At 34.8% G+C, this 24,929-nt stretch overlaps 1 protein-coding gene across 1 annotated transcript in view; it reads right to left on the bottom strand.

Annotated features, from left to right (window-relative positions):
* Positions 1-24,929, bottom strand: part of ANO2 (anoctamin 2) — a 187,202-nt gene that overhangs the window by 136,596 nt on the left and 25,677 nt on the right. Inside the window, 7 exon segments of the mRNA XM_040566038.1 lie at positions 2,991-3,055; positions 8,529-8,570; positions 8,819-8,874; positions 11,621-11,669; positions 12,517-12,571; positions 13,859-14,007; positions 18,199-18,297. Of these exon segments, the coding sequence (XP_040421972.1) occupies positions 2,991-3,055; positions 8,529-8,570; positions 8,819-8,874; positions 11,621-11,669; positions 12,517-12,571; positions 13,859-14,007; positions 18,199-18,297 (515 nt within the window).

Here is a 24,929-nt window from a genome sequence, read left to right as displayed (position 1 = left end):
TTATTAAAAAATAAAGCACTTTGACATTTGCCATCATACAGTTACTCATAGGGAGCAACAAGTTATTCATAGGGCAGAAGATTTAATTTGGATTGATTAAGATAACTCTAAGAAAGACATTAATCCTGTAACTCGTGCATCACCATCTCTCCCCAAATTGCTAACGTATTCCAAACTTCTGAGCAGTTTTCAGTCACTGAATTTTTGATTATTCATTCTGTTGCAATCAATTTTTGTATTCCCTTCCCCTCCCTTCCCTTCCATTCCCTGCCCTGCCCTTACCCTGCCCTTACCCTGACCTGCCCTTCCGTTCCCTTACCCTGCCCTGCCCTGCTCTTGCTTTTAATTTCACATTTTTAAGAACATGAAAATACTCTAAGACTGATTATACAATTAACACTCCCTCAGCATATCAAACCTTAACAATGACCTCAAATAATCCCAGTTTGTGCCGTGCCTAGACTGAGTATAACAAATACAGATTTTCTAGCTTTGATGTATAGTCACTTGGAAACCTGAAACCACGGACAGTAGAAAGGTAAAGGGAATGATTTATAAGAATTCTACAGTGCCATGTTCAGGATAAGCATCTTAGGTTTAAGAATGACTTTCCATTTGTATTCTTAATTAATAAAGGTGAAACAGGAATAGTTTAAAAGATCTACATTGTTGCAAGTTGTCCTAAAATATTAGATTTAAAAATGTAATTAACTTGAGGATGTGAATATTGTTTAAGCTTATACCCCCATCCCTCCCCTCCACCCCCCAGTACAGAGGTGCAAAAACTTAGTTTAGCTGCCGAAAGAAAAAGGTGGTAATTTTTCAGGTATATACACTCCAAATCCTAACATTACCCATAAATAAAAAACACATTTATTTTAGTGGTAACTGTCAAACTTTCAGTCAAGCAAAGGAAGAAACATAAAAGCAAGAACAATCATCTCTGAGAAAAGAGAATCAATTACACATCTGGACCTTTTTTCTTTCTCACAGAAGTTTAAACCAGAGAATATCTATGAAATCATATCAGTATAGTGAAACATCATAATGGGGACAGCAAGATGCAAATGAAGATGGAGTACAAGCAGATGTGCCTTTGTTTTTAATTCAGCTACTCTGTCAGGTCTAGTAACATTTAAGAATTCCTTCTGTCAGTCACAGTTTAACTTAACATTTGTAATATTTACTAAGAACATACCAGGTATTTTAATATTATTTTGAGCTTACCTAGTTCACAGAGTAGCCTAGCCTCGAATAACCAGTAGTTAAAAAGTATATAAGTCTCACACAAAAATATTATGGCAAAAATGGGGAAATTTTGAAGTCTTGCAGAATTTCATAAAGATCATAGAATCACAGAACCGTTAAGGTTGGAAAAGACCTCCAAGACAATCTGGTCCATCCAGCCCCCAGACACCAAAATTACCCACTAAACCATGTCCCTAAGTACCTCATCCAATGTTTTCTTAAACACCCCCAGAGACGGCGACTCCACCACCTCCCTGGGCAACCCGTTCCAATGCCTGACTACTCTTTCTGAGAACAAATGTCTCCTATTTCTAACCTGAACCTCCCCTGGTACAATGTGAGGCCATTCCCTCTAGTCCTATCACTAGTTGTCTGTGAGAAGAGGCCGACCCCCAGCTCCCAACACCTTCCTTTCAGGTAGGTGTAGAAAGCAATAAGGTCTCCCCTGAGCCTCCTCTTCTCCAGACTAAACCCCAGCTCCCTCAGCTGCTCCTCATAGGAGTTGTGTTCCAGGTCCTTCACCAGCTTTGTAGACCTTCTCTGGACACATTCCAGGGCCTTGATGCCCTTCTTGTAGTGAGGGGCCCAAAACTGAACACAGTACTCAAGGTGCAGCCTCACCAGAGCAGAGTACAAGGGGACGATCACCTCCATGGTCCTGTTGGCTACGCTATTACACCTGATACAAACCTGCGCTACGCGCTACGCTACGCCTGATACAAACCAAGATGAGATAGTCTCACTTCCATTTGCCAGTCTGAAACATGTCACAGATCAATTTTGCTCATGTTAATAACGTAATAGTTAAGTCTTTGAAAAACTATGTTTTTCAGAACTTTAACTCAAAATATAATTAATACATTTTGTAAAAGTTATTGTTTATCCATATTACTAACACCAGCTTTTGCAGCTAATCACTTAGGGCAGATTGTATAATAAAGACTAGCCGGAGTTTGATTATTCAAAAAATAAACACTAAGAAATATCATCTTTCTCAGTTATAAAAATTATCAATAAATATTTTTTCCCATTGTTTATTTGTTAATATCACAGTTTATTTATTCCAAGACGGTTATCTTATGAAAGATTATTTCTAGCCAGCAGTTTTCACAAACATTTTCCAAATATTTCCTTTGTTTATCTGGTATTTTTAGCACACAACAAAAACTGTTTATTTGATTCTTTCTTTCCTGTTTTTTTGTAGAGATATTTTGGAAGTTCCTTAAAAAAATGTTGGAATTGTTTTATTTGTGTTTAAGCCTAACTTCTTCTATGTTTGAAGTGTGACTTAAATATTAACATTCAAAATATACCCAAACCACTGTGAACACATATGGATGTGTTCAGATGAATAAAATTTGTAAAACCAGAATTGAAAAAAAGAAAAAAAAATCAATTTCATAACTGTCAAATACTTTCATACTGATTTGTGATGTAAACACTAGCTTCTGATTATACACCAGCCTTTGATCACAATCTCCAATAAAAATTCATTAAGGTAATCTGAAATATTATCCTGAAATTCCTCCAGGATAACATTACCATAACATTAAAGAAACAAATGCACATTATTGTTTAGTACAGTAAGCTATCATCGGAACTACAGAAAAGCAGTGAGAAATTTTATTTTCAATGCTCTGATCGACCCAAGATTTCATTTGTTGATGTAACTGCCAGGAGCTTTACTAATCTGTATCAGATAAGAACCAGGTCCCTTAGTGTTCCATACAAATTTATGTTACCTTATGAGGTCAATAGGCTGAAACTTGTAAAATACTCCATATCTTGCCCATTCTTGATACAGCAACTAAATAAAAAAAAAAAAAAAAAGAAAAAGAAAGAAAATTAACTTGAAGTAAGTGTTCCCATTTGTTTTTACAAACATTGTCTAAGAGTTAAAATATATGTAGCAATAAAAAAAAAATAAAGCAGTTTTCTGTACTTTGGCATAAAATTCCAAGTTTATTTTCCAGGCAGGTGTAGAAGACTCCAACCACACCAGCAATGCAAGAAGGTGTATACAAATCTTTTCTCCACATACCTACCTCCTCCAAACAATATTTATTAAATAGTGATATTAAAAATAAGGACTTAAAGGGAAGAAAAAAATCTGTGGTCTCATGGAAATCTTTGGAAAGATGCTAGAAATAATTCTACTTATAGAGTCAAATTCTTCTATGATGTAATTTATTTAATGGCTGGAATTATACCATAGGTAAGTAACGAGCAGTGTTTCCAGCTACCAGGCAAAGAAACAGAAAGAGCTCAAAACCAGTAACTGATATGTAAAAACATAACTAATGGTAAAAAATGTGCCAAGGCCTGCTTCTCTTCGCAGGTCCTGAGGCTATTATACCTAGTGGACTCCATATAAAAGTGCCTTCTCTCCTCATGGTGCACATGCACACACTAGTTTAAATGTTTACTATTGGAATTTCAGATTCACCCATCACCTACCAACAGCACAAAAGAAGGAACAAATCTTACAGAAATTTCTTACTATGACATAGAAAAAAAAAGCTAGGCAATAGAGATAAAAGGAAACATTTCAGAACCTGCTGTATATTAACCACAATACACACAACTACCATAATCAAGGGACTCATGATAGTCTTCATTCTCTGTTTTGTTGCTGTGATCTGTGTGACACAGGTTTGCTGAGCTTTCAAAAAGAAAAAATAAACCTTTGACAGTACTTTAGAAGAGGCTGGAAAGGAAATCAGTAATTATGGTATGAAAGTCATCACGTTCTGAAACAAAAGTCAGCTGCTGGATGGAAATTCCCATTTGATGAAAAATTTGGCAAAAGAGTTAATGTGATAGCAGTACATTTTATAACTGTGTATGCATTTGTTATTAATATAGAAAGGACTTTCAACAATTAAGCTTTCCAGAATTAGGTGAAGACCAAAGGAAGCTTAGAGGACACATCGGAAGTATCTAACAAAGTTAAATGACTATTCACCACGTTTTAACTTTAGAGGAAAATAAAAATCACAGCAGTGCCTTGCAAAAGAGAATATTTTCTGGGGAATCACCTGAATTGTTTGTATTCCTTTCACATTTTTATGCTGTGAAAGGTCTAGAGGAAGTCTCAGAAAACATATTCATTTAAAACTATTTCTTGGAGTACAGACTGCATGAAAAAAAAACAATGATGATAACGAAAGTAAACAAACTGCACCACTATTTATAGATTATGAATCATAATCTATACTGCACAACATGGTGTAGTAATCTATACTACACCGTGACTTCATCCAAAAGACAGGTGTCAAGGCTTTCGTTCCTATTTTTCAAAAAGAAGTACAGAGAGCCTAGAAAGAAAGAGTAACATATGAGAGGTAAGGTCAGTTCCTTTAAAATAAGGCACCACATCTTCCTAGTACAATTGGAGTAGCAATGAAACTGTGTCTTAAGAATGAGCTTCTGTGTAGAATCTCTGCTGTTACCCAAGGGACAACCTCCCACTTCAGTTGCTCCCTTGTTGTGAGCACTAACTGACTGTCCCTTGCTTGTCTTATGGAAATTATAGTTAATGTGGAGCAATGTAAATGCAGAGTTAATACCTTGGAGACCTCTAGTTTTCTGTCAGCTTTGGCTAGGATTGGGCAATAAGTTTAAAAAACACTGGGGAGGAAGACAAACCAAGAAATACATGCACACAAATACACAACCAGGTATGTATAGAGTACATTCTGCAGAGAAGTTAAATTAAATATTTGCACTTTTTTTTTCTTTAACAGAAACAGCTGAATGGTTCACAGATACTCAAAAGCACTAATTAGCACTAATAGTCTAATTAGACAACTCACTAATTAAACAAGATATAGATTTTTTCATAATGTGCAGTATGTGGAACTTATGTGCTTAACAGCACCATAGATTGCAAACCTTAATTCTACCTGTAAAATAGATGCTTAATAAACATGTTACTATTTCTTCCCATTCATAACAGATTATTGCACAATGGAGTTATGTAAGTATGCAAAAGCTGGTGGTGATATTAGTTACAAAGTACATATAGTTTTTGCGGTTATCAATAGTAGCATCTGTCAGCTAGCAGTACATCATATTTTTTCTAGTGTTTATAATGCCTCTCCTCCTACAGATGCTATGTGAAAGAACTAAATAAATATCAAGGGAGTAATTAAGGTCTGGATCCCACAAACATGTACCCACCTAATTATTATCGTTTGGAATATGGAAATTGGCTTCCAACCATTTAAGGGAATGGAGCTATGCCAATGTATACTCATTAATGATCCAGCCCAGACTGCTTTCTCTTCTTAGATCAAGGAGTAAACCCTACTCTGCTGAAGTAATTGGGAATTCAGCAATGAGATTCAGGGAGTGTGGAGTCTTAGCATATAGAATATTGCTGTTACAGAGCATAGTCTTGCAAAATGCTTTGCACCTGTGGAAAGAAATGAAACTACATTTGATTTTCTTTGGCTTCAGTAGGAGTTGAAGAGGATAGACCTGGCTGCCATATTGATATTTTCATATGAATACTTGTGGTTATCTATTTAAAATCACTCCTTTCCATTACTCCACAGAATTACTTACAATTTATTTTCATAAAAAATCCTACCAATAAGTCAATTCACTGAATGTTCAAAACAAGAAAGTTAAAACTATTAAATTATTAGGACTACTTAAAAGCTGTTTTGATCATAGCTAGAGCATTGAATTTAAAGAGCAGAAAGAGAGAACTTTCTAAAATTTCAATTAGTTCAGGAATGGGTTGCTATGACATTATATCAGGCGACAGAATCACATTTGTTATTCTGATTCTGAAAGACATAACACTGAAGGTGGCATGTATATTTTCCATTCATGTGTGTTGCCCACACTAAATCTGTCTTAACAATTCAATTTTACAAGACTAAGCTTAATCTGGAAGCTGGAATAGGTTTTCTTTCCTGATTTATATTAAGTTGAAAGGAATTCTAGGAAGAGTTTTGTAATATAGTTTATTGTATGTTATCAGTTTCACTTAAAGCAGTACTTTCTGTAAATTTATAATAACACTTTTCAATCTGCTTCTAATAATCTAGGGATGTTGTTGTAGTATATCACAAGAGTGTAATTCCTAGATAGGTAAGAAATTTCTCATGTATTTCTCCGTCATACACACTCCTAGCAATGAAAGGTTACAAATTGCCAGTGGATTACAAGACCAAGTTAGTGTTTATACTCATGGCAAATTATTACAATGCTGCTGTGCAATAATTTTCTTAAACATATTTTTTCTACAGCAGAAATCACACTAAAACAGGGAAATTCCTTCACCCTAATCAACAGTCTTAGGAAAACAGGGGGTTTCATTAACTGCTCATTTCTAATTCTCATAGGATGTGACAAAAGTAATGTTTCACAGGGCATTTTCTCCAAAGAAATCCTGAAGAGGGTTTTAGTAAGTATTAACCTTTTGTATTATGAACTGGTACATAAACCTTAATTACTTCTGCTTCTTTATTGGCCTAAGTATCTCAGACAGTCTCAGTTCATCATTCTCTGGGTTCATACTACAGGCTAGTGAAATGGAAGACATAGATAAGTTAAAAAGGACAAACTGAAAAGGGGCAGGGGAAAAAAAAAAAAAGGCATAAAAATGCCCCCTTTTCCTTTAAACCTGATCAGGGCTTTTCAGGAAATTAAACACTGAGACTATTAGATTCAGATAGAAAACAGATGATGTTATGCATAGAAATACTACAGCAGATTCAATGGCTAGGCAGCAGAGACATATGTGAATAATCAATGAAATATTTCTGGAAAGAGCCTTTTATGTTTTTAATACTTAACACTTCATAACTGAGTCTAATAGGCATGATGAAAAGAAGGCAGACAAAATGTAACTGGTAGGGTGAATACTTTTCCAGACACTAGTTCTTTTAAACCCTCTTTCCCCCTTTCCCACATTAACCAATCTTTCTCCATTGACTAATGTTCATTTACTTTCTTCTCTCTAAAACTTTTGCTAACCTTATAAGTGAATAAACCATGGATCTGACTTTCAGTGTCCATTATTGTATCACCATTGCCACTTACCCAGAGACAATTTCTTCATGAACAAAATGTTCAAAATTATAGACATAAGTATACAAGCTTCTCTACAGTTGTTTTTCCATCTTTCTATCTTTTTTTATGAAGTTTCAAATAGTAAATTAAATTGTATATGGTACATTAAGACATCTAGTGGCTGAATGTTAACACCATTTAAAAAAAAACTATAAAGAACATTATGTTTTCAAATTTTTACTCACTCAGCATTGGAGAAATCAAATTTACCTGCGTGATCTCCGAACTAATTTTTCACTTCAAATGTTCATATAATCACCACTTGTGGCAATTACACTCAGATACTACACTGAGTATTCTGTCAAATGAATGTCGTTTTCTTAATTCTCCTTCACGCAACAGATGACACATACCAATGTGTAATACCACATACTTAAAAACATTTATGAAATTATTTACAAGTCACCATGAATATATACAATTTAATTTCTAATATAGTAAATATTTTAGGCATTCAAACATTCTCTTTTACTTCATCCTTCCCTCTCCCATTTCCCTGCAATTTTCCCTCTTCATTTACTGTCCTATTGCTTGTATATCAAGGAAAAAATAAGCAAACATTGAAGAACAATATGGAATGGATCTTAGTGAATTCCATTAATTAAATGTTTTTGCTTATTTCTAGTAGTAAGCATATGTAGTAAATATAGTCCGAATTGATCGTGCATCCATTTCTCTTTTGCAGATGGTGGGTGATATATTTTCAAAAGTCATTTGATAGCAAGAAACTTTTTCTTTACAAATTAACTGCAGCAGATTTTTAGAAACTGCATATAATTTAAGTGAATGCACAATCAAATGAATCAACTCTGTTTTGGTCTAGCAACTATCCATCTATAGTATCATCTGGTTATAGAAATAAAATAATCATATAAGTTATTTGTCAACTTTTGCTTTTGCACACAGATTGACAAATTTTCTCTGTATCTGCATATGAAAACTTGAAGCATTTCAAGATGTAAATATAAAGTTAAATTTACTGAAATACTTCATAAAATAAACTTCACAAAAAGTCTTGCAAACAAATTTAATGTGCAGAAGTACAAGAAAATAAGCAGTGTAACAAATATTACATGCATTTGTAAAAGCATTTATTTGACTGAATGCTGGCTATTTTTTTATAGCATTTAGGACGTTAATTCACATTTAGCATATTAAATCTAATATGAAATTAATCTTGCAATGTACTTTACCTGTCTTTCATTCATGTCATCCTTTTGGCCTTCATATTCACCCTAGAAAAAGAAAATCATTCAATGACATGCAAAAACATAAAATTGAATAATAGATTGTTCAGCTGTTCCTACATTGTTGATTTTACTTTTGTCACAACATGAAATGTATTTGTGTAAAAGTTTTGATGTTATATTATATACTTAAAATGTTAGTATGTATTTTCATTGTCATAGGCAATAAACTTTAAGGTCTATGCACTATTGAGTGATACCATGAGAAAACTAGATTTTTAATTGGATATACATACATCATGAAGTGGGTATGCTGCATCATAAACATTGTTTGCTATTAATGTGCTAATACCTAAAAAAGAAAAAAAAAATTATCAACAGTTAGGCACAGTTAAGCAAAAAAGGATATTACAGCTGTGATTCGATGACATTGCATAAGGGACTGAGCTGAAGACATTCAATATCATGTCAAGATGAGTATCTACCAACACAGAAATACTTGGCTATGGAAATTATTTTATCACAGAAAAGCTCATTTCAGTATAGTGCTTTTTCTTGAGTGAACTAGTGTGGTGGACACAGTTTTGACTACTTTCTTGTCCTGATTGCAAAGAGGCATGTGACTAAGTAGGAAATATCTGGGAAGTCCTTCCTGAAGCTTGATAACAATCAGAACCATGAATTCTCACTGACACACACAAACAATAAAATAATTTAAAACAAACATACAAACAAAACCAAAAACTTTCACATAACTTTGTGAGCAAGAAACCCTACTACTCTCCATCAATTAACATTGTACCATGTCTAGTTTTCACTGAACCAAGTGCTGTTTTTTCTATCCTTCCTCATATAAATACACAAGGTCATCTTTCTGAGATGACAACCTGTCTTTTTTTGCAGGATTTTATTCAGTTTGTGCTCATCAAATCCATAGTTATGTTGGAAAGATGCTTACACCAGGAGAAAAAGTGGTGAGTCCTAAAGACTACAAACATGAGGTCTGGTGAAAGATACAGGAAGATACAGGGACACAGCACTTCACATTGAACCCATACTACCACTGAATCCCCAGCTAATGATTACAGCACCTACATGCTCTTGAGACTTATGACTTTAACAGACATTCTGTTTTCAGTACCTACATGCGATTACAATTCCTCCTTAAGATGAATGTTAAAGTTAAGATCAGCAGTTTATTACAGACCTCCATGCTTTCAATGTCCCGTAAAAAGTAATCATGGAAAAAAAAATATTCCATAGTCAAAGTACACAACTATTATTCTGAAATGTTTTGGGAAAAATCTCTGGCAAAGAAGCTAGATAGGCATTTCCAATAAATTTCTCCCTTGGTATAGGGAAAAATAACCCTGTCACTACATGCATAATGTAATTGGGAAGTCTTTGTGTTCATTGATCCAAACATGAAGTCAAGCCCTCTACTGAAAGAATTCTGGTTTTAAAAGTTTACAGAAATTCAGAGTTATACTAGAAACAAATATACCCTCTTTGTAAAACATCATAGAAGTGGTATCAGACTCAATAAAATCATATAAATAATAAATAAAGCTATAAAAATCAATAAGCAATTGTGTTTGAAGTGTTGTTACTTTTCTCCTATTGTATTATGATTTCTGAAGACTAAAGACTGCTTAAATACTTCTAACATCACTGTCCTACTTCCTGTGCAAAATAAATAATGAAAACCTAGAAAAAATGAATAAAACAAGAATGCTTAAAGAGATTTTTAAACTAGTCATGATGAGTGCTCTTAAGACAAGTGAAAAAGGAGAACTTTAGAGACATAATAAGCATAGAACTTTTGGGAGATGATCTCAGAGGACCAAAACAATTATTGAATTTGGTCAAACATGATGCATACTAATGTTCAGGCTATTGACCAGAAAGACAGGGAAGACAGAAGGGTTAAAATATTTGCTTAGTGTCATATGGAATCTTGAATTGACCTGAGCTTGAAGTGGATCAAACTGCTTTTTCACCTTAGAGTAAAAGAGGGGAAAAAAATGCTTGATGTTTTCTTCCCATCTTTTCCTTTTTTTTTTTTTTTTTTTTTAAAGGAAACACTAATAATCCCAAATTTAAATGTTTGTTCTGGGCAAAACCAAGTGTTTTTAGCTGATACTAGGTTGATATGAGAGCAACTTTGTTTTTTCTTTCATATGGTTAAAAACTATATATATATATATATATATTTCATGGAATCCTAAATTAATCTATTTTCCACTCTAGCTGCTGTACCAATGAAATCTGTTACTGCAGCTTCACTGCAGTGAACTACACCAAGACTCTGCAGGAAACTGGATGCTTATTCTTTGCAAGTATATATCCTAGGACATTGCATAAGTGGTCAAGCTTACAGAAGGACTTTCAGAAAACATGCCAGACGAGGAGTAATGTCACCTCTTCAACTCAAGGGAGATACGTGTTTCAATATCACAATGGAAGAAGGAAAGAGTAATGAAAAGAGAGTAAGTACACCTGTATATATTCTGAACCTTGAGGAAAAAAAAAAAAAAAGAAAAAAAAAAGCACCAAATATTTCAGGGCTACCCAAAAAATATCACCAAGTATCTTCAAAACAGGCATAGTTAATTCACATATTTCACTATTCAGTTAATTGGCATCGTTTTTAAAGAAGTAGTGACAAGAATAACCTGGAAAGATATTATTCTATTGAAATATCAAGAAAAATCTGTTCCTGGAAGAAATAATGCAATATATTGGAGCTGACATCTGCATATTCAAAGCAGATCATACTATAATCACATCCAATTTTATAACAATTTGTGAAATGCAAGTTATGTGCCAGATCCTGCACCTGTAGAAATGAAAAGTAAACTCCCATTACCATGTCCTACCTAAACTGTGGACCAGAAAGTCTGATTCTATTCCTCAGAAAACACGTTTCCTTCACATTTCATCAGAAAAAACATTTCCTTCAATCTCTATTTTTTTTGTGGAAATGTTCCAGCATACTCTTGTGTTCTGCTAGATAAACAAATATTCAGTATGCAATTCCTAAGCAATTCATTTTAAGCAATATATATATATATATAGTTATCTTCCATCCTTCTTACCCATGCTGTTTCTGGCCTTTGTAGATGTGCGCTTCAAAATTTCGCGTACCTGTGGAAAAGGAGAATACTCATATAACACACAAATTGTCTTTTAATATTCTTTTCCTTATAGAACGAGCAACGAAATTTAACTTAGCAATTAGAGACTTCTGTAGATATTACTAGTTAAAACCTAATGATTTTATGGCAGTTCATGCTAGTTGGTTTCTGGCAATAACGTGTAGGTTAAGTCCTGCTACATCACATCCTTATAAAACTATATGAAGTGTAAGGACTTCAGGTAGAATGAGTATTTTACACCATAGAAAATCACAAGAGAATCCAACTCTGTAAAAACAAAACAAAACAACAAAAAAATTAGCTTCAACATTTGGAAGTATAACTGCAATTTGCCCATACTAGTGATCAGAATATATACTGTATCTATGAAACCTGAGTATATATGGATACGGCATGCTGGAGAGCAGCTGGCATAACATCCATAAAGAGAAATCCTGCCTCACTAACCTACTGGAGACCTAGCATTCTGTCACGAACATGACGAAAGAATTCACATCAAAGACTGCTGGAGCTAGTAAATTGCTATACGATTGTTGAGGAGGCACTTTCATGGAAAAAAATCTGCTTAAAGGAAAGGAAGTAGGGCTTAATGATAACTTTTAACAATGGAGAGGAGTCAGTAGCATTTCCTGTCATACCATCTCCTACTCCCACTGGGCTATATGTACTTCTGGGCAGCTCCAGCAGAGTATTTCTTACATACTTATGACTGCTTACTGTTTTGTGGGAAAGCAAATTAATAAAGTGATGAAATTAGCAAAGTAGTCACCAAAACTCACTGTCAAAGTAAACCTCATTCATTATGAGAAGTCAATATGTTACTTTCATTTACTTACTATTCGGCTGCGGGTAGCATTGTCAAAAAATGTGTCTTTGTCTCTAATGTTATACCTAAAATTGTTGAGAGACAAAAAGATCAGGTACTTTTTCAGAAGATGAAGTAATGAGTAAGACAATATACACAATTTTGATTTAGAATTAACTTACAAACCACAGTAAGGAAGACAAACATATTTAAAGAAAATGTAGATGAAATATTACAGCGTGATATACTGTATCTCTTAATATCTAAATGAAATCCTGAAGAAATTCATTCAGAATTCTACTGGGATTGCAATGATGGTTGGCACCAAAAGTGAAGAAATATTAAATACTGTAAAATACCTTTCTAGTAAGTACAGATTGTCTATTGTTTACACAAGCAGACATTTTAATCTTTTTTTATAAAATACCCTCAATGGTATGACATTTTGTGGTTATGTTACAAGGTTTTAAATTGCCTAATGCAGATGTTTATTACTCTTTTCCATGTGACTAACTAGTCCACATTTCGCTTGATTTAAAATAAAAATTCCACTGCAATTATGTATTCTCTCAAACCTTAAAATCATCATATGTGAAATTAGCCTTCTCATTTTATCCTCTCAATCAAATTTACTTTTATTCTATATTAATTAAAATGTTCAGAGAGGACAAAAGTGTTATGGTAGCTCATTATATTTATTACTGAATTTTATTTATCAGACATAAATACAAAGAGCCACTATGAGGAAAAAAGGAATGTTTAATACCTAACTGGGCCCACAAGTATTACTCCAAGTGAAAGGGAAAGTGTCAAGAGTTCCTCATCTGCATATTACTAGCCAAATTTTAATGACTATAATAAATGTGTCAAGAGGAAAAATATTATCGAATTTCTACTTGCTCTTTTTACAAAACAGGCAGTAATATCACTATCAAATTAATCAGGAATTTGTTGCTAAATTTTTTACAGTTCAAGCTAAGAACATAGATATTTTATTTCACTGCTTCAAGTGCCTTCCTTAGAAGAAGGAAGTAAAACACTGACAAAATTCCGTGTAACTTAGATTTCTGTTAATCCTCTGAAACTGAATTCCATATCAGCATGTTTATTTACTTCAGATCTATTTACTCAGGCTTTAATAAATTTAGTTAATGCAGACATATACTTTTATCACGTGGAAATATTATCCAGCAATAATCTGACAACTTGGAAATTTCTTCAGGATTCCCAGAAGTGCTGCAACCTCAATGAATTTCTGAATTTTAATTAAAAAATAAAAATAAAAAAAATTAAAAAGAAAGTAGAAAAAATGACAACAGTAAAATGATGAGTTATAGCTTTCTTCATTGCCCTTCACAATTTGAAGTACTCACAAATACATTTTCTCTCTGGAAAATGGGGTTAAGACAGGCTTTTCATCTTGGTATTTTCTTGTGGACCTGGGTTGCAGAGGTTCAGTCAATTTGCACCATATTTCATTTAACTTTTTGAGAATTCCTCCTTCTTCTTTGATTTCATACATCTGAGTAAATAAAATGTTGTACATTAACATGACTTCCAAAATACACTGAAGAGAAAAAAAAAAAAAAAAAAAAAAAGATACGTTTTGTTTTACACGTTTAAATCAGTAATTAAATAAACACTTTTTCAACATATATTCCCATATAATAGCAAGCACATGAATTTGATGAGGGTTTCAGTTCCAAAGAGTCAAGCTATTTCCAGGAAAAAAAACATCTCGGTGTAGAATTTTTAGTACAAGAAACATCCTTACTAACTCATTTCAACTAGGAGCTGCAAGGAGATTATAGAACAGCAGAGTAATTATTTTGACTTTGTAACTGTAACTGGAAATACAGGGAACAGACAGAGTAGGAAGGGACTTTACTTGCTATACTGCTCAGAGATTTTTTTTTTCTGGTTAATAATTGATAGCCTGGTCTGATAGCACACACGTACACATGCCATTGAAAGTGAGGATGCCAGGCTTGTGGCTCTGTGGTACTTCCAAGTGCAAGGATATAGGTTTTGTTTGTTCAGATTGATGTGTTGTGCAAAGAAGCTTCCCAGAGATATGGAAGTACCTTTTTCAATAAATACAGACAACTTTACCAAACCTGTATTATTTGCAATCTGATTAATAAAATGCTCTAAATGAGCTTTATGTAACACCTGAACGAGTCTGTGCCAAAATATTTTTATTATTATTTCAAATTATTGAAATGAAGTACCTTAAAACTTCGTAATTTGAAAATCAGGATCATTGGTCCTCTATTTTCAACACATTCTGATCTTTTTCCAAGGACTACAGTCATGCTCTTTGGAAGCCTAGACACTCTTAAACCCAATGGTATGGTATGGGATTTATTTTCCTATTTGAAGGTGTTACAAGGAATGTATCTAGTATATGATGCATGGAACATTTTGATTCATCAAAAGTAACTATTTCTTCTTATTCAGAAGTATACATATAGTTAAATTTGCTCAAAAAGCACCTTTTTCCAGACTGCATTTTGTCATGAAAGATGTTTTAAAAATGAACATTAGAAAAGACTTTTCTGCAATCAATTCATTATGTTTAGACATGGATATTTTCCACTGAAAATACGTTGTTTATAGTTTCATTGGATGTTTGAACAAATAAAAATAACATCACAGAAAATACCAATAGTGCTTTTGTCTTTTAGTAAAAATGGAATTTTCTTTCTGGTGGTTGCTGGCTGAATTTTTCCATTTTTATTTCTAAATCTCCAAATACAATGTTTCAGTTGTTTGAAGTGGATTTCTTCCTCCACAGGACATTCTGCTCCCAACTGTCTTTGATTGCAAAAATATCAAGACAAGAACATAATTTTCATGTCATGCTTTCTGTATTTAACTGGTAGTATTCCATTTCTGCCGTTGACTTTATAGATATGCAACATAGTCAACAAGAGCTGCCAGCAATCTTCTCCTTAAAGATGCCATATCATCTTTAAGTTTTAGGAGATAATTTATTATCCTAGGGTGAATTTTCAGGTAATCTGAGATTTGGCTTCCTTGTTGGTAGACATACTTCATTTCATCTTTATCTATACACCAATAACAAGTACAGGTACAAACCTGAATACTGTTTTCATAACTAACTGCCTGATGATGACTGCATGTCCATTTGCCCTTTGAATATTTGTTCTACTCTACATTGAAAAGTGTAGCTTTAAAGAAAGGATGCGAGTTTAAAGTATGAAATATACAGGTTAAAAAAACCTAATTTGTCAATATTTTTAAATGTCAAATATTTTGTATATCTATAGGAATACACACTACCTCCAGCCATAAATGGAATGAGACATCTACAATTCAGCCTATTTCCAACTGCTTTTAACACAAAGGAGATCCAGTTTAAACAACATGCAATTACATACAATGGTGCAAATAAGATGTTGGAAATCATAGCAAGTCTGTTCTTTTGTCCCATTTGAGAGAACAGCAAGATAATAAAGATGGGGCAGAGTGGGTACTGTTGGGCAAATTCCAGGAGAATAACATTAAATAAGAATGTTTTCTCAGAAAGATCAAGGTGTCTTGTTACGCCTTTACAGCCGCCACAGGTGAGCAGGGACTACCCAGCATTGTCTTCAGAGCAATATTAGGGATTCTTTGTGTGTCTCCATTACAACCTTGCTTTGGTCCCTTCCCCAGAAAGGAATGGGACATGGAAAAAAAGGAAAAAGAAATATAATTAAATGGCATAAACAAATTCAGTCTGGTACCCCAGATTTTTTAATGCAAATGAAAGCTATGACTGTGTATAACCACTACAAATATGTATCAAAGAGTAGAAGAACATGCAGATTTAAATACACACAGGACATGAAAATGACAACTGATTTGACTATAATGTGGGTAGAATAACAGCGATCCATGTGAATTAGAAAAGTGTGTGAGCATCTGTACAACCAGATGCAGCAGAACAGTTAGCTCCTCAAAAGAGCCCTTTGATTTGCTATGGTTTGGAACATTTGTGAACCCCAAACTTACTGGATTTTCAGGCTCTGCTTAAGAATTTGTTGCCTAATTCTTTCTTTTCCAACACATGGTACGGATGTTCTGTTTATTATTTTTCCCTTTATTTTGTGAGCATCTTACTGTTTTGTTTTTTTTCTTGTTTTTTTTCATTTGTGGTGGTTGTTTACAGTGCTTTTGCCACAGATGATGGAGTACCAGCAAACAAAATACCAACATTTTTAGCTCCTCCTAGCCTTCGACTTACTGTTCTATGATGAAACGTGCACTATCTATGGCACTACAAATAACATGACAATTTAGACAGTTAATTTATTTTCTGTGACCTTTGTTTGAGACAATTCCTGTTTTTGTCTGCTCCCTATTTACCCCAGGCTGTTTCTATGTATTTAGGGCCGTATGATTTACTGTACTTTTCTCCCATTCAGAAAAGAGAAAGGTATGTTGAGCTGTTTGTCAGTGACTAGAATGGACATTGGAGACTATTAGCCCCTGGACAGATCTTAACTTAGGACAACATGATGTCAGCATACCTCAATGAACTAGTTCTCTCCAGAGTATTTGCAAAAGACTAGGAGAGGAAAGTTCAAATAGAGGAGAAGAAGAGAAAATGAGCAGGTTCTAGATATGCACAAATGGAAGAAAGCTGGGAAGGGATCAAAGACAGGAATCTAATATATAGGTGCATTTCTAGAAAGGCCCTATGCATCCATCACTATGCCAGAAAGAATAGAGGTACAGTAGCCATCCAAACCCTACACATTTTCAGAGTCTGATTCCAAGTAAAAAGATTTTTCGGTGGGTCAGGGGGTGAACACAATACAGTAAGAGTATATAAGACTGGCTTGGCCAAATCTCAGACAGTGAAAAACGCTAACACCATGAGATGTGGACAACCTTTGCTGGGTGAAAACAACTGCTAGGTTATATATATATATATATAAACCACTGTGGAGAAAAAACAAACAAACAACAAAAAAAAAAAAACTGTCATTAATTCTGATGACATGTAATGAAGTAAGTGTTCAGTAGTGCAGTTGATAAGTATCACTAACTGTGAGCCCAAGGCAGTTCCACTGACTTCAGTGTTGTTTTTAGCCAACATATTAAATCATGGCGGGATCACAAATTTTGGGATATGCTCCACAGGATTTGCAGTGTTTGCAAGCGACTCTTTTGAAAGCTATATGAATTCTCAACTACTACAACTGTAAAGAAAATAGTAAACCAACATTGTAATGACAATGGAGCATGTCTAAATTCAGTAAGTCACTGATACCACCAAAACAGGCTGTCTCTCAGCATCCCCAGACTTCAGATAAATCTTAAGGCAACGAACAGCTATCACACTATCTCTCACACTGCACCTCACCTTTGAGGAAAGTTCCTTGACAAAAATCCAAATAGCTACTGCCTTCTCAGCTTCAAACAACTTCTCTTTAAAACTCACCTCTCTCATCGCTCTACAGAACAGTCTGCCAGCTAGCTGCCTTTGGGGCCTTTGAAATCCCCTCTGAAAATCCATCTTAAATCCAACTCTGAATACTAAATCATCTAAAAATAATTAGTAAGGTAAAAGAGTAAGAGTGACATTTCATTTGCACTGATTTTGAAATAATGTACACCTACATTCTAAACATTTAATTACCTTTCTGATCAACCATCCTCTAGACATAAAACTAGTTGATAGAAGATAGAATATACTTACCTTTTTAGTAGGCATTTTTATTTTATGGAGCTCTGCTTCTCGGCTAAGTACTTGCCAAGGTGCATGGATACGGACAAAGCTCAATCCTTGGCTCTTATTCTGAAACATGAAGTAGTGAAAATTATGTATTTCAATATTATTGAACAGAATACAGTGATCAAGTTTGAAATGTCAGGTTCAACTAAATCGTATAGCAGTAGCAATCACAATCACACGTACATAAACCAAACTTTAGTTACATCTGGGATGTAAAAATGACCTTTTCTTTAAAAGCTTAATCTTCTAATGCTCTAAAAGTAAGAAATCTGCCTGCCTGCTCTGTAGCTGTGTGTCTACCACAAAGACACAAGATTACAGTTCCAGATTTTACAGTCATGTAAACCAGAAAAACCCTGAGCTATAACTTCCACATTCAGTATTTAGGAAGTTAATTGACTTCATTGTAGTGCCCATCTGAAACAGCAAAGACAAAATTTCCTCTGCTCTGGGCCTTGCTTTAGGCAAACTGTTCTTGTCAACTATTTCCTGGACACTTCATCAAATCAGTATTTTCTTAAAGGTGATCATATTTACCACCCTAAATATCTACAGTTGGAGTAGCATACCTTAAAAAAATATTGAAATTTATCTCCTAAATAGAGAGGAGAGCCTAACAAAAGTATGTGTACATAACTGGTTATGCTGTGCAGAGGCAGAAGACTACATAAAATGACCTTTGCTCAGCCAGTTTGCTGTGATCTAGGCTGTCCAGAGGATGCTGTGCTGATAGCACATCTGAGCTAAACAGAGGGATTCTGAGATCAGAAAGCAGCACCCCTGGCAAAACCATAAAAATGAATATAGGCATGTTAATACAGACTTCTCAATGCACATAAATTTTCCTTTTTTTTTTTTTATTTTTTTAATCAGTAAATTATTCAGACGAATGCTCACTATTGAAAGTATTATAGAATCATAGAATGGCTTGGGATGGAAGGGACATTAAAGATCATCTAGTTCACGTTCATCTAGAGGAACGTGGGGATGGGGGCTGCAGTCAGTCTATAGAGCTTCGTCTCTGCCACTCCTTCTCAGTCCACTCTCTACCCCTGCTCCAGATGGGGTCCCTCCACAGAATGCTGTCCTTCCTGCACTGATCCTGCGTGGGCTTCCCACAGGCAGCAGATCTTCAAGAATTGCTCCCACATGGGTCCATACCACAGGGACCATCGATCAGGAGCACACTGCTCCAACCTGGGTCCCCCACAGGCAGCAGCTCCTGCCAGGTCACCTGCTCCTGTGTGGGCTCCTTTCCACAGGCTACAGGTCCAGCCCACTATCTGCTTTGTGGGGGTCCTCCACAGGCCGCAGCCTCCGTCAGTGCGGGTCCACCTGCTCCACCGTGGTTTAAATATGCTCTCACAGAAGCACAACAATATCGCTTATTGGCCCAGCTCTGGTTAGAGGTGGGGCCCTTATCTAACAGGGGGTATTTTCTGGATTCTTCTCACAGAAGCCACCGCTATGCCACCCCACACACACTACCAAAACCCTGCCACGTAAACCGTATTTGGTGCTTGGGCATACTGCCACTTTACATTTCCTACCTGTATGTAAGTAAGAATCAGGACAGACCCCTCCCCTCAGGGGAGCATGAACCTCTATTTGCACTCCCTCATATATCTTGAAATTTAGCAGTGAGACAAGAAAAAATGAGTCAGGATGTCCAACTTGACGGAGAACTTAATGTGTTTACATCCTGGGCTTAAATGCAAAACTAAGGTGGCCCAACTTGGAGCAGCTGCACATTACTTGTGTGAACAGTTAAAGATAACTAGAGAAATGTCATTGTAAACAACAAACAGCATAACTTTACAAAGCTGGGAACATAGGCCATATCCATGGAAACTCAACATGTTCTGATGGTAATTCACTTCAAGAAAGTTTTCTTTCTCAAAACCTTTGAAGTAAGAAAAGTTTAAAACAGAGAAATGAGAGTCACACTCTAAATATACCTCTGAACCTAAAAGACTGGTAGCACATTTACCTCAGACATGCCTCTCCTCTTCATCACAGTGATTGTAATTGTTTTGCATATTACATGTATCGAAAAATTTCCAAATAAAATTGTACATTCTGTGACATTTTGTACATTGTGACATTGGTGTCAATGTTTTAAAACCAGTATTTAGTCTTTTCAACATCTATAATGCTATGAACTTTATGTAAACACCACTCATTTGCTGATGTTTCATGATGTTTCCTGATAAAAGTTAGAAATCCTACTATTCTTTATATTATATTATATTATATTATATTATATTATATTGTATTGGTGTCAAGCTTAGGCAGGGGAGGTTTAGGCTAGACATCAGGAAGAGGTTCTTCACCGAGAGGGTGGTCGCACACTGGAACAGGCTCCCCAGGGGAAGTAGTCACTGCACCAAGCCTGTCTGAATTTAAGAAGCGTTTGGACTGTGCACTTAGTCACATGGTCTAAAATTTTGGGTAGACCTGTGTGGTGCCAGGAGTTGGACTCGATGATCCTTATGGGTCCCTTCCAACTCAGGATATTGCATGATTCTATGATTCTGATTATTTTGCTCCTATTTCCCTGATAGATGCAACATGAATGACAAGATCATTACATCACTTTCAGTTAACATTTCTACACTGGAATTATGTTATTTTAAATAGCATAATGAGTAGTAAGAATGTCTCTCTCATCAATGCACTGGGGAAGTCAGCTTTAAGAGAAGGAATGAAAAATTTACTAGGCATGAGCAGATGTTCTGGTAGTCATTTATTGAAAATGTATGAATAACAGATGAGAGTTTAAATTTCAGTTGGTGAAGATCAGGAGGCTTCTCCTCAGCTTTTGGCTAAAATCAAGCATGTGTCCTTTGTCTGAGGGACTACATTCTATATGGTGAGAAGAGGGACAGTATGATCTAATTGATACTTTCCAGCTCATGCTCATATGACTACACAAATTGCACAGAAATTAGTCAATAAGTTGAGAGTAAATACTATATAAAGAATATGACCTTTATAGGGTTTGAAACAAAAATATGTTCAAAGTTGTGCTGTTCATGAAGTGGTATCAGATGCTGAGGAATCAGAGCTTAAAATTTTAAAAGCCTTAAGCATCATCCAAAATAGGACACGAGATCTTTTAATAAAGACTAATGTAAAGTCATAAATTAGGAAAACAGGACTGGGTGATTCCTGTTGGATAGTAACAAAAAGTGCAGAAATGAAATTTCAATATTTAGTTTGGGATTACTAGAACCATGTTCCCTCATGTTCTTGTATTTCCCAACTTTAAAATTTATCAAAGAAATTTAACATGACTTTAAAGCATAATCCCATGTTATATCTCAGGAGATAAGTCATCCCAGCTATATATAGAAGTACCAAGTAAAGAACAATATCAGCTAATCCTCTGGGCTCCTTTCCCTACTTGTCAAGCCTTCACCCAAAGTAGTTCCAGTTGTTTCTGCATGCTCTTTTTGTCAATATCATTATGACAACTGGAGACAATCTATTCAACTAACTATTCCCAGAGGGCTGTATTCTATTGCAAATTTACCAGAGTTACAACCTGTTTTTCTTATTGCCAGAGTGGATTTATAACTCTCTACTGCAAACTCCACTAAACAGTGTAATTTGGTTACATCACTGAGATGATCAGGTACATGTGTTGTGAATACATTCATTAGTTGGGGTAGCTATAATGGAATTGAGTCACTCTTCTATTCTGAAAAAACTAATCAGCTTTACTTATTGATTGGTACTCTAGATGTAGCACTAGCTACATATTGTGTTGGCTAATGTTATTTTGACTGATAAGTTCACGTTGCTATATAATCAGTTCCTTTTCACTTACAGTGATGGTCCCACGGGACTTTATTCTGGGACCTGCGTGGTCCGTTTTTCATCAAATCATATGCCATATTACAGAGCTCTCCGATTAAGTTTCAAGAGTGGAAGTTTTCAATAAGTTTGGTCTTAGTTTTCAAGATATAATATATGTTGGCTTCTTTTCTATTTTGAAAAGTTGTATTGGACTTTACAATTTCAGTAGGAAAACTCAGTATTAAGATCAAATGGGTTGAAAATCTGGAAGATCTGGTTTGTTTTTCAATCAGTACATAAAGAAAAATGTCAGGTGTTTCTTTCAGTATATCATCTATTCCTAATTATTTAAAGCAAAACTTCAACACCAGTCAGTATTGCATTTTTTTTCTATCCTATACTGGAAAGGCATAGGCTAAATAAATGCAAATTTCTCCAAGGAGGCTTTTTATATCTTTCATGCCATAACAGTAAAATACCTCAGAACCTGCATCGACTACAAGTCTAAGATTTATTGCAAACTTACATCAAGGCTATAGTTGGAAAAAATGTATTTAACTATGAAAACTCTCAGATAGATGTATTCTTACCAATTAGAATCCTAATTTGACTCGTGAAAAATGAAGAAATGATTATTCTATTTAATTAAAATCTAAATGTTACGAAGTGTCTGGCTAGAGAAGCATAAAAGCTAGACTAAGTAAAAAAGCTCTCTCTACCCAAAAATTGAGATTTGTAATTGATCTTAGGTTTCTACCAAAGTCAGATATCAATCAAAAAGTTTGACATTCTTAAGCACATCCATATTCTCCACCCATTTGAACAGTTACAGTTGTCCAGACATAATGTCGAATATTTTTGAACCACTATAATACAGTTACCATACTTCATTAATCTTTGTCTAGATCACAGTTTCTTGATTCCAGACCGTGCAGGGACAAACAGACCATATATCGAGGAGATGAACTATGAAGCATGCTCTATAGAAACTAACGTTTGTGAAGTCCTGTTGCTCTATAAAAGCATGGTATGTAAAAGATGGAGTATTGTGTGTCCAGTTCAAAGAATTCTCATAGGTGTCATTATTCTGTCAGGCTACCTTTGACTACCACCTCACCTCATTCAGATAATCCATTTGCCATGTGTCAGACATGTCACCTGGGTTGAAGCATTCTCCACATTTTTTTTAGACTCTTCCAATATGAGCTAAAGCACTGTAGCTCTAAAAGCATTGGCATGTCAGCCATAATTCAGACAACAAAAATTGCAAAAGTACAAAAATTACACTCTGGTAAAGTTACAGGCTTTGTTGCAATGTTAACGTTGCTACTAGCAACTTTTACATTAAAATTAATTGTTGAATGCTACATTTTAGTCAGTGCTTCATATGATTTCCTCATCATGAAATCACTCATCATTCATCCTATATTAAAGGAATATACCTATACACAACAAACATATTAAAGGAAAAAAAAAGTTATTTTAAAACACTTGACCAAAGAAATAGATTTCTGTTGTGTATGCTTATTAAGAAGAAAAGAGAAACACTGGTGGGTAGAAAGAAGCTGAACAGAATGATAAACTACTATCTAAAGGAATCCAAGGAACTGCTAATCTTTCTTATGATTAAATATATATATATATAAGAAGTTGAAATGTATAGATTATAAACCTGAAGCATGTAAACTTCCTTGTTAAAAAAGACAAACTACCTGGGCCTTAAACATTTTATCCTTCTGTGATTATTAAATAGACCAGAAAAATACCAGACACATACAGACAGCAAGTTTCTAATGCTTCATTTAATATAATCAGACATATTTTGCTGACATTGGTAATACCAGACCAGCACTAGCAAAGCAGCACAGTGAGACAGTTTAGAGAGGGGGAAAAAGTCAGGTCCCAGTAGCTCAGTAAGAGTAATCATCTTCCCATTTATTCTATCACCAAGATAGGTCAGTCACATCTGCAAATGCAAGTGTTCAAAATCATATCTAGTCTCAATGATAAGCACTGGAAATTGAGGCATATAGCACTGATATGTAACAGTGCAAATAAGCTCAGTTTCATGTCACTATCACAGAACACAGTACATTTTAAAAAATCTGAGGCCAAATACTAAGCTGTTGATCCCCTGCATGGGTAGCACATGGTACAATGACACTGCATTGCCATATTCATGCAGTGACTGTGAAAGCATCTATGTTTATGGCAAGTGTATTGATCTCTGTCTGCACGGGGATTGGCATTTTGCTGGTGTTACTCTTTTATATCCAAGATACAAAAACAGTTTATATAAAATATACATATCAAAGTGTGTGTCAGTTATATTATGAAAAGGAAAGGTAGTGAGCTGTCAAGACCCAGAATGTCTTGACATAATAACATTAAGATGTCAGTCTGGAGCACTTCCCTACTCACGCTATCTATATGATTATAGGCAAATAATTTACATTCTTTCTGTCACTGGCTAAATGAAGATAATGGAATTTCCCTATATCGAAATAAATTTGTAAAGATAAATATGTTAGAGATTTTGAGATACTCAAATAATAGTTATCAAATGAGGAGTGTCTATGCATCTTATAATTTTCCCTCAAAAACCATAGTTCTTTCACCTTATGCCAAGTTCCTCCTTTTCTATTTTCATTTCTATGTAGCATAGATCTACCTTACTGTGTTGCTTTATATCACATAGAATGATGGAACCCTCAATAATGACTGCTAATTCTCCTGCAACTACATTACAAATAATTAGAAGTGACACAAGAAGTTGTCTCACTCTTGACACACGAGTTACACACAACACAAGTGTAAAGCACAGTCTTGTTCACTAATGGCAAAGGTAAACGCTGCCTAGTTTACACGGTTTGGTTTATTTTAGCTGCTCAACA

This window comes from Cygnus olor, chromosome 1, assembly GCF_009769625.2.
Source record: "Cygnus olor isolate bCygOlo1 chromosome 1, bCygOlo1.pri.v2, whole genome shotgun sequence".
NCBI lineage: Eukaryota > Metazoa > Chordata > Aves > Anseriformes > Anatidae > Cygnus > Cygnus olor.
The sequence above is the reverse complement of the archived record's forward strand: the minus strand, read 5'-3'. Positions and strand labels throughout refer to the sequence as shown.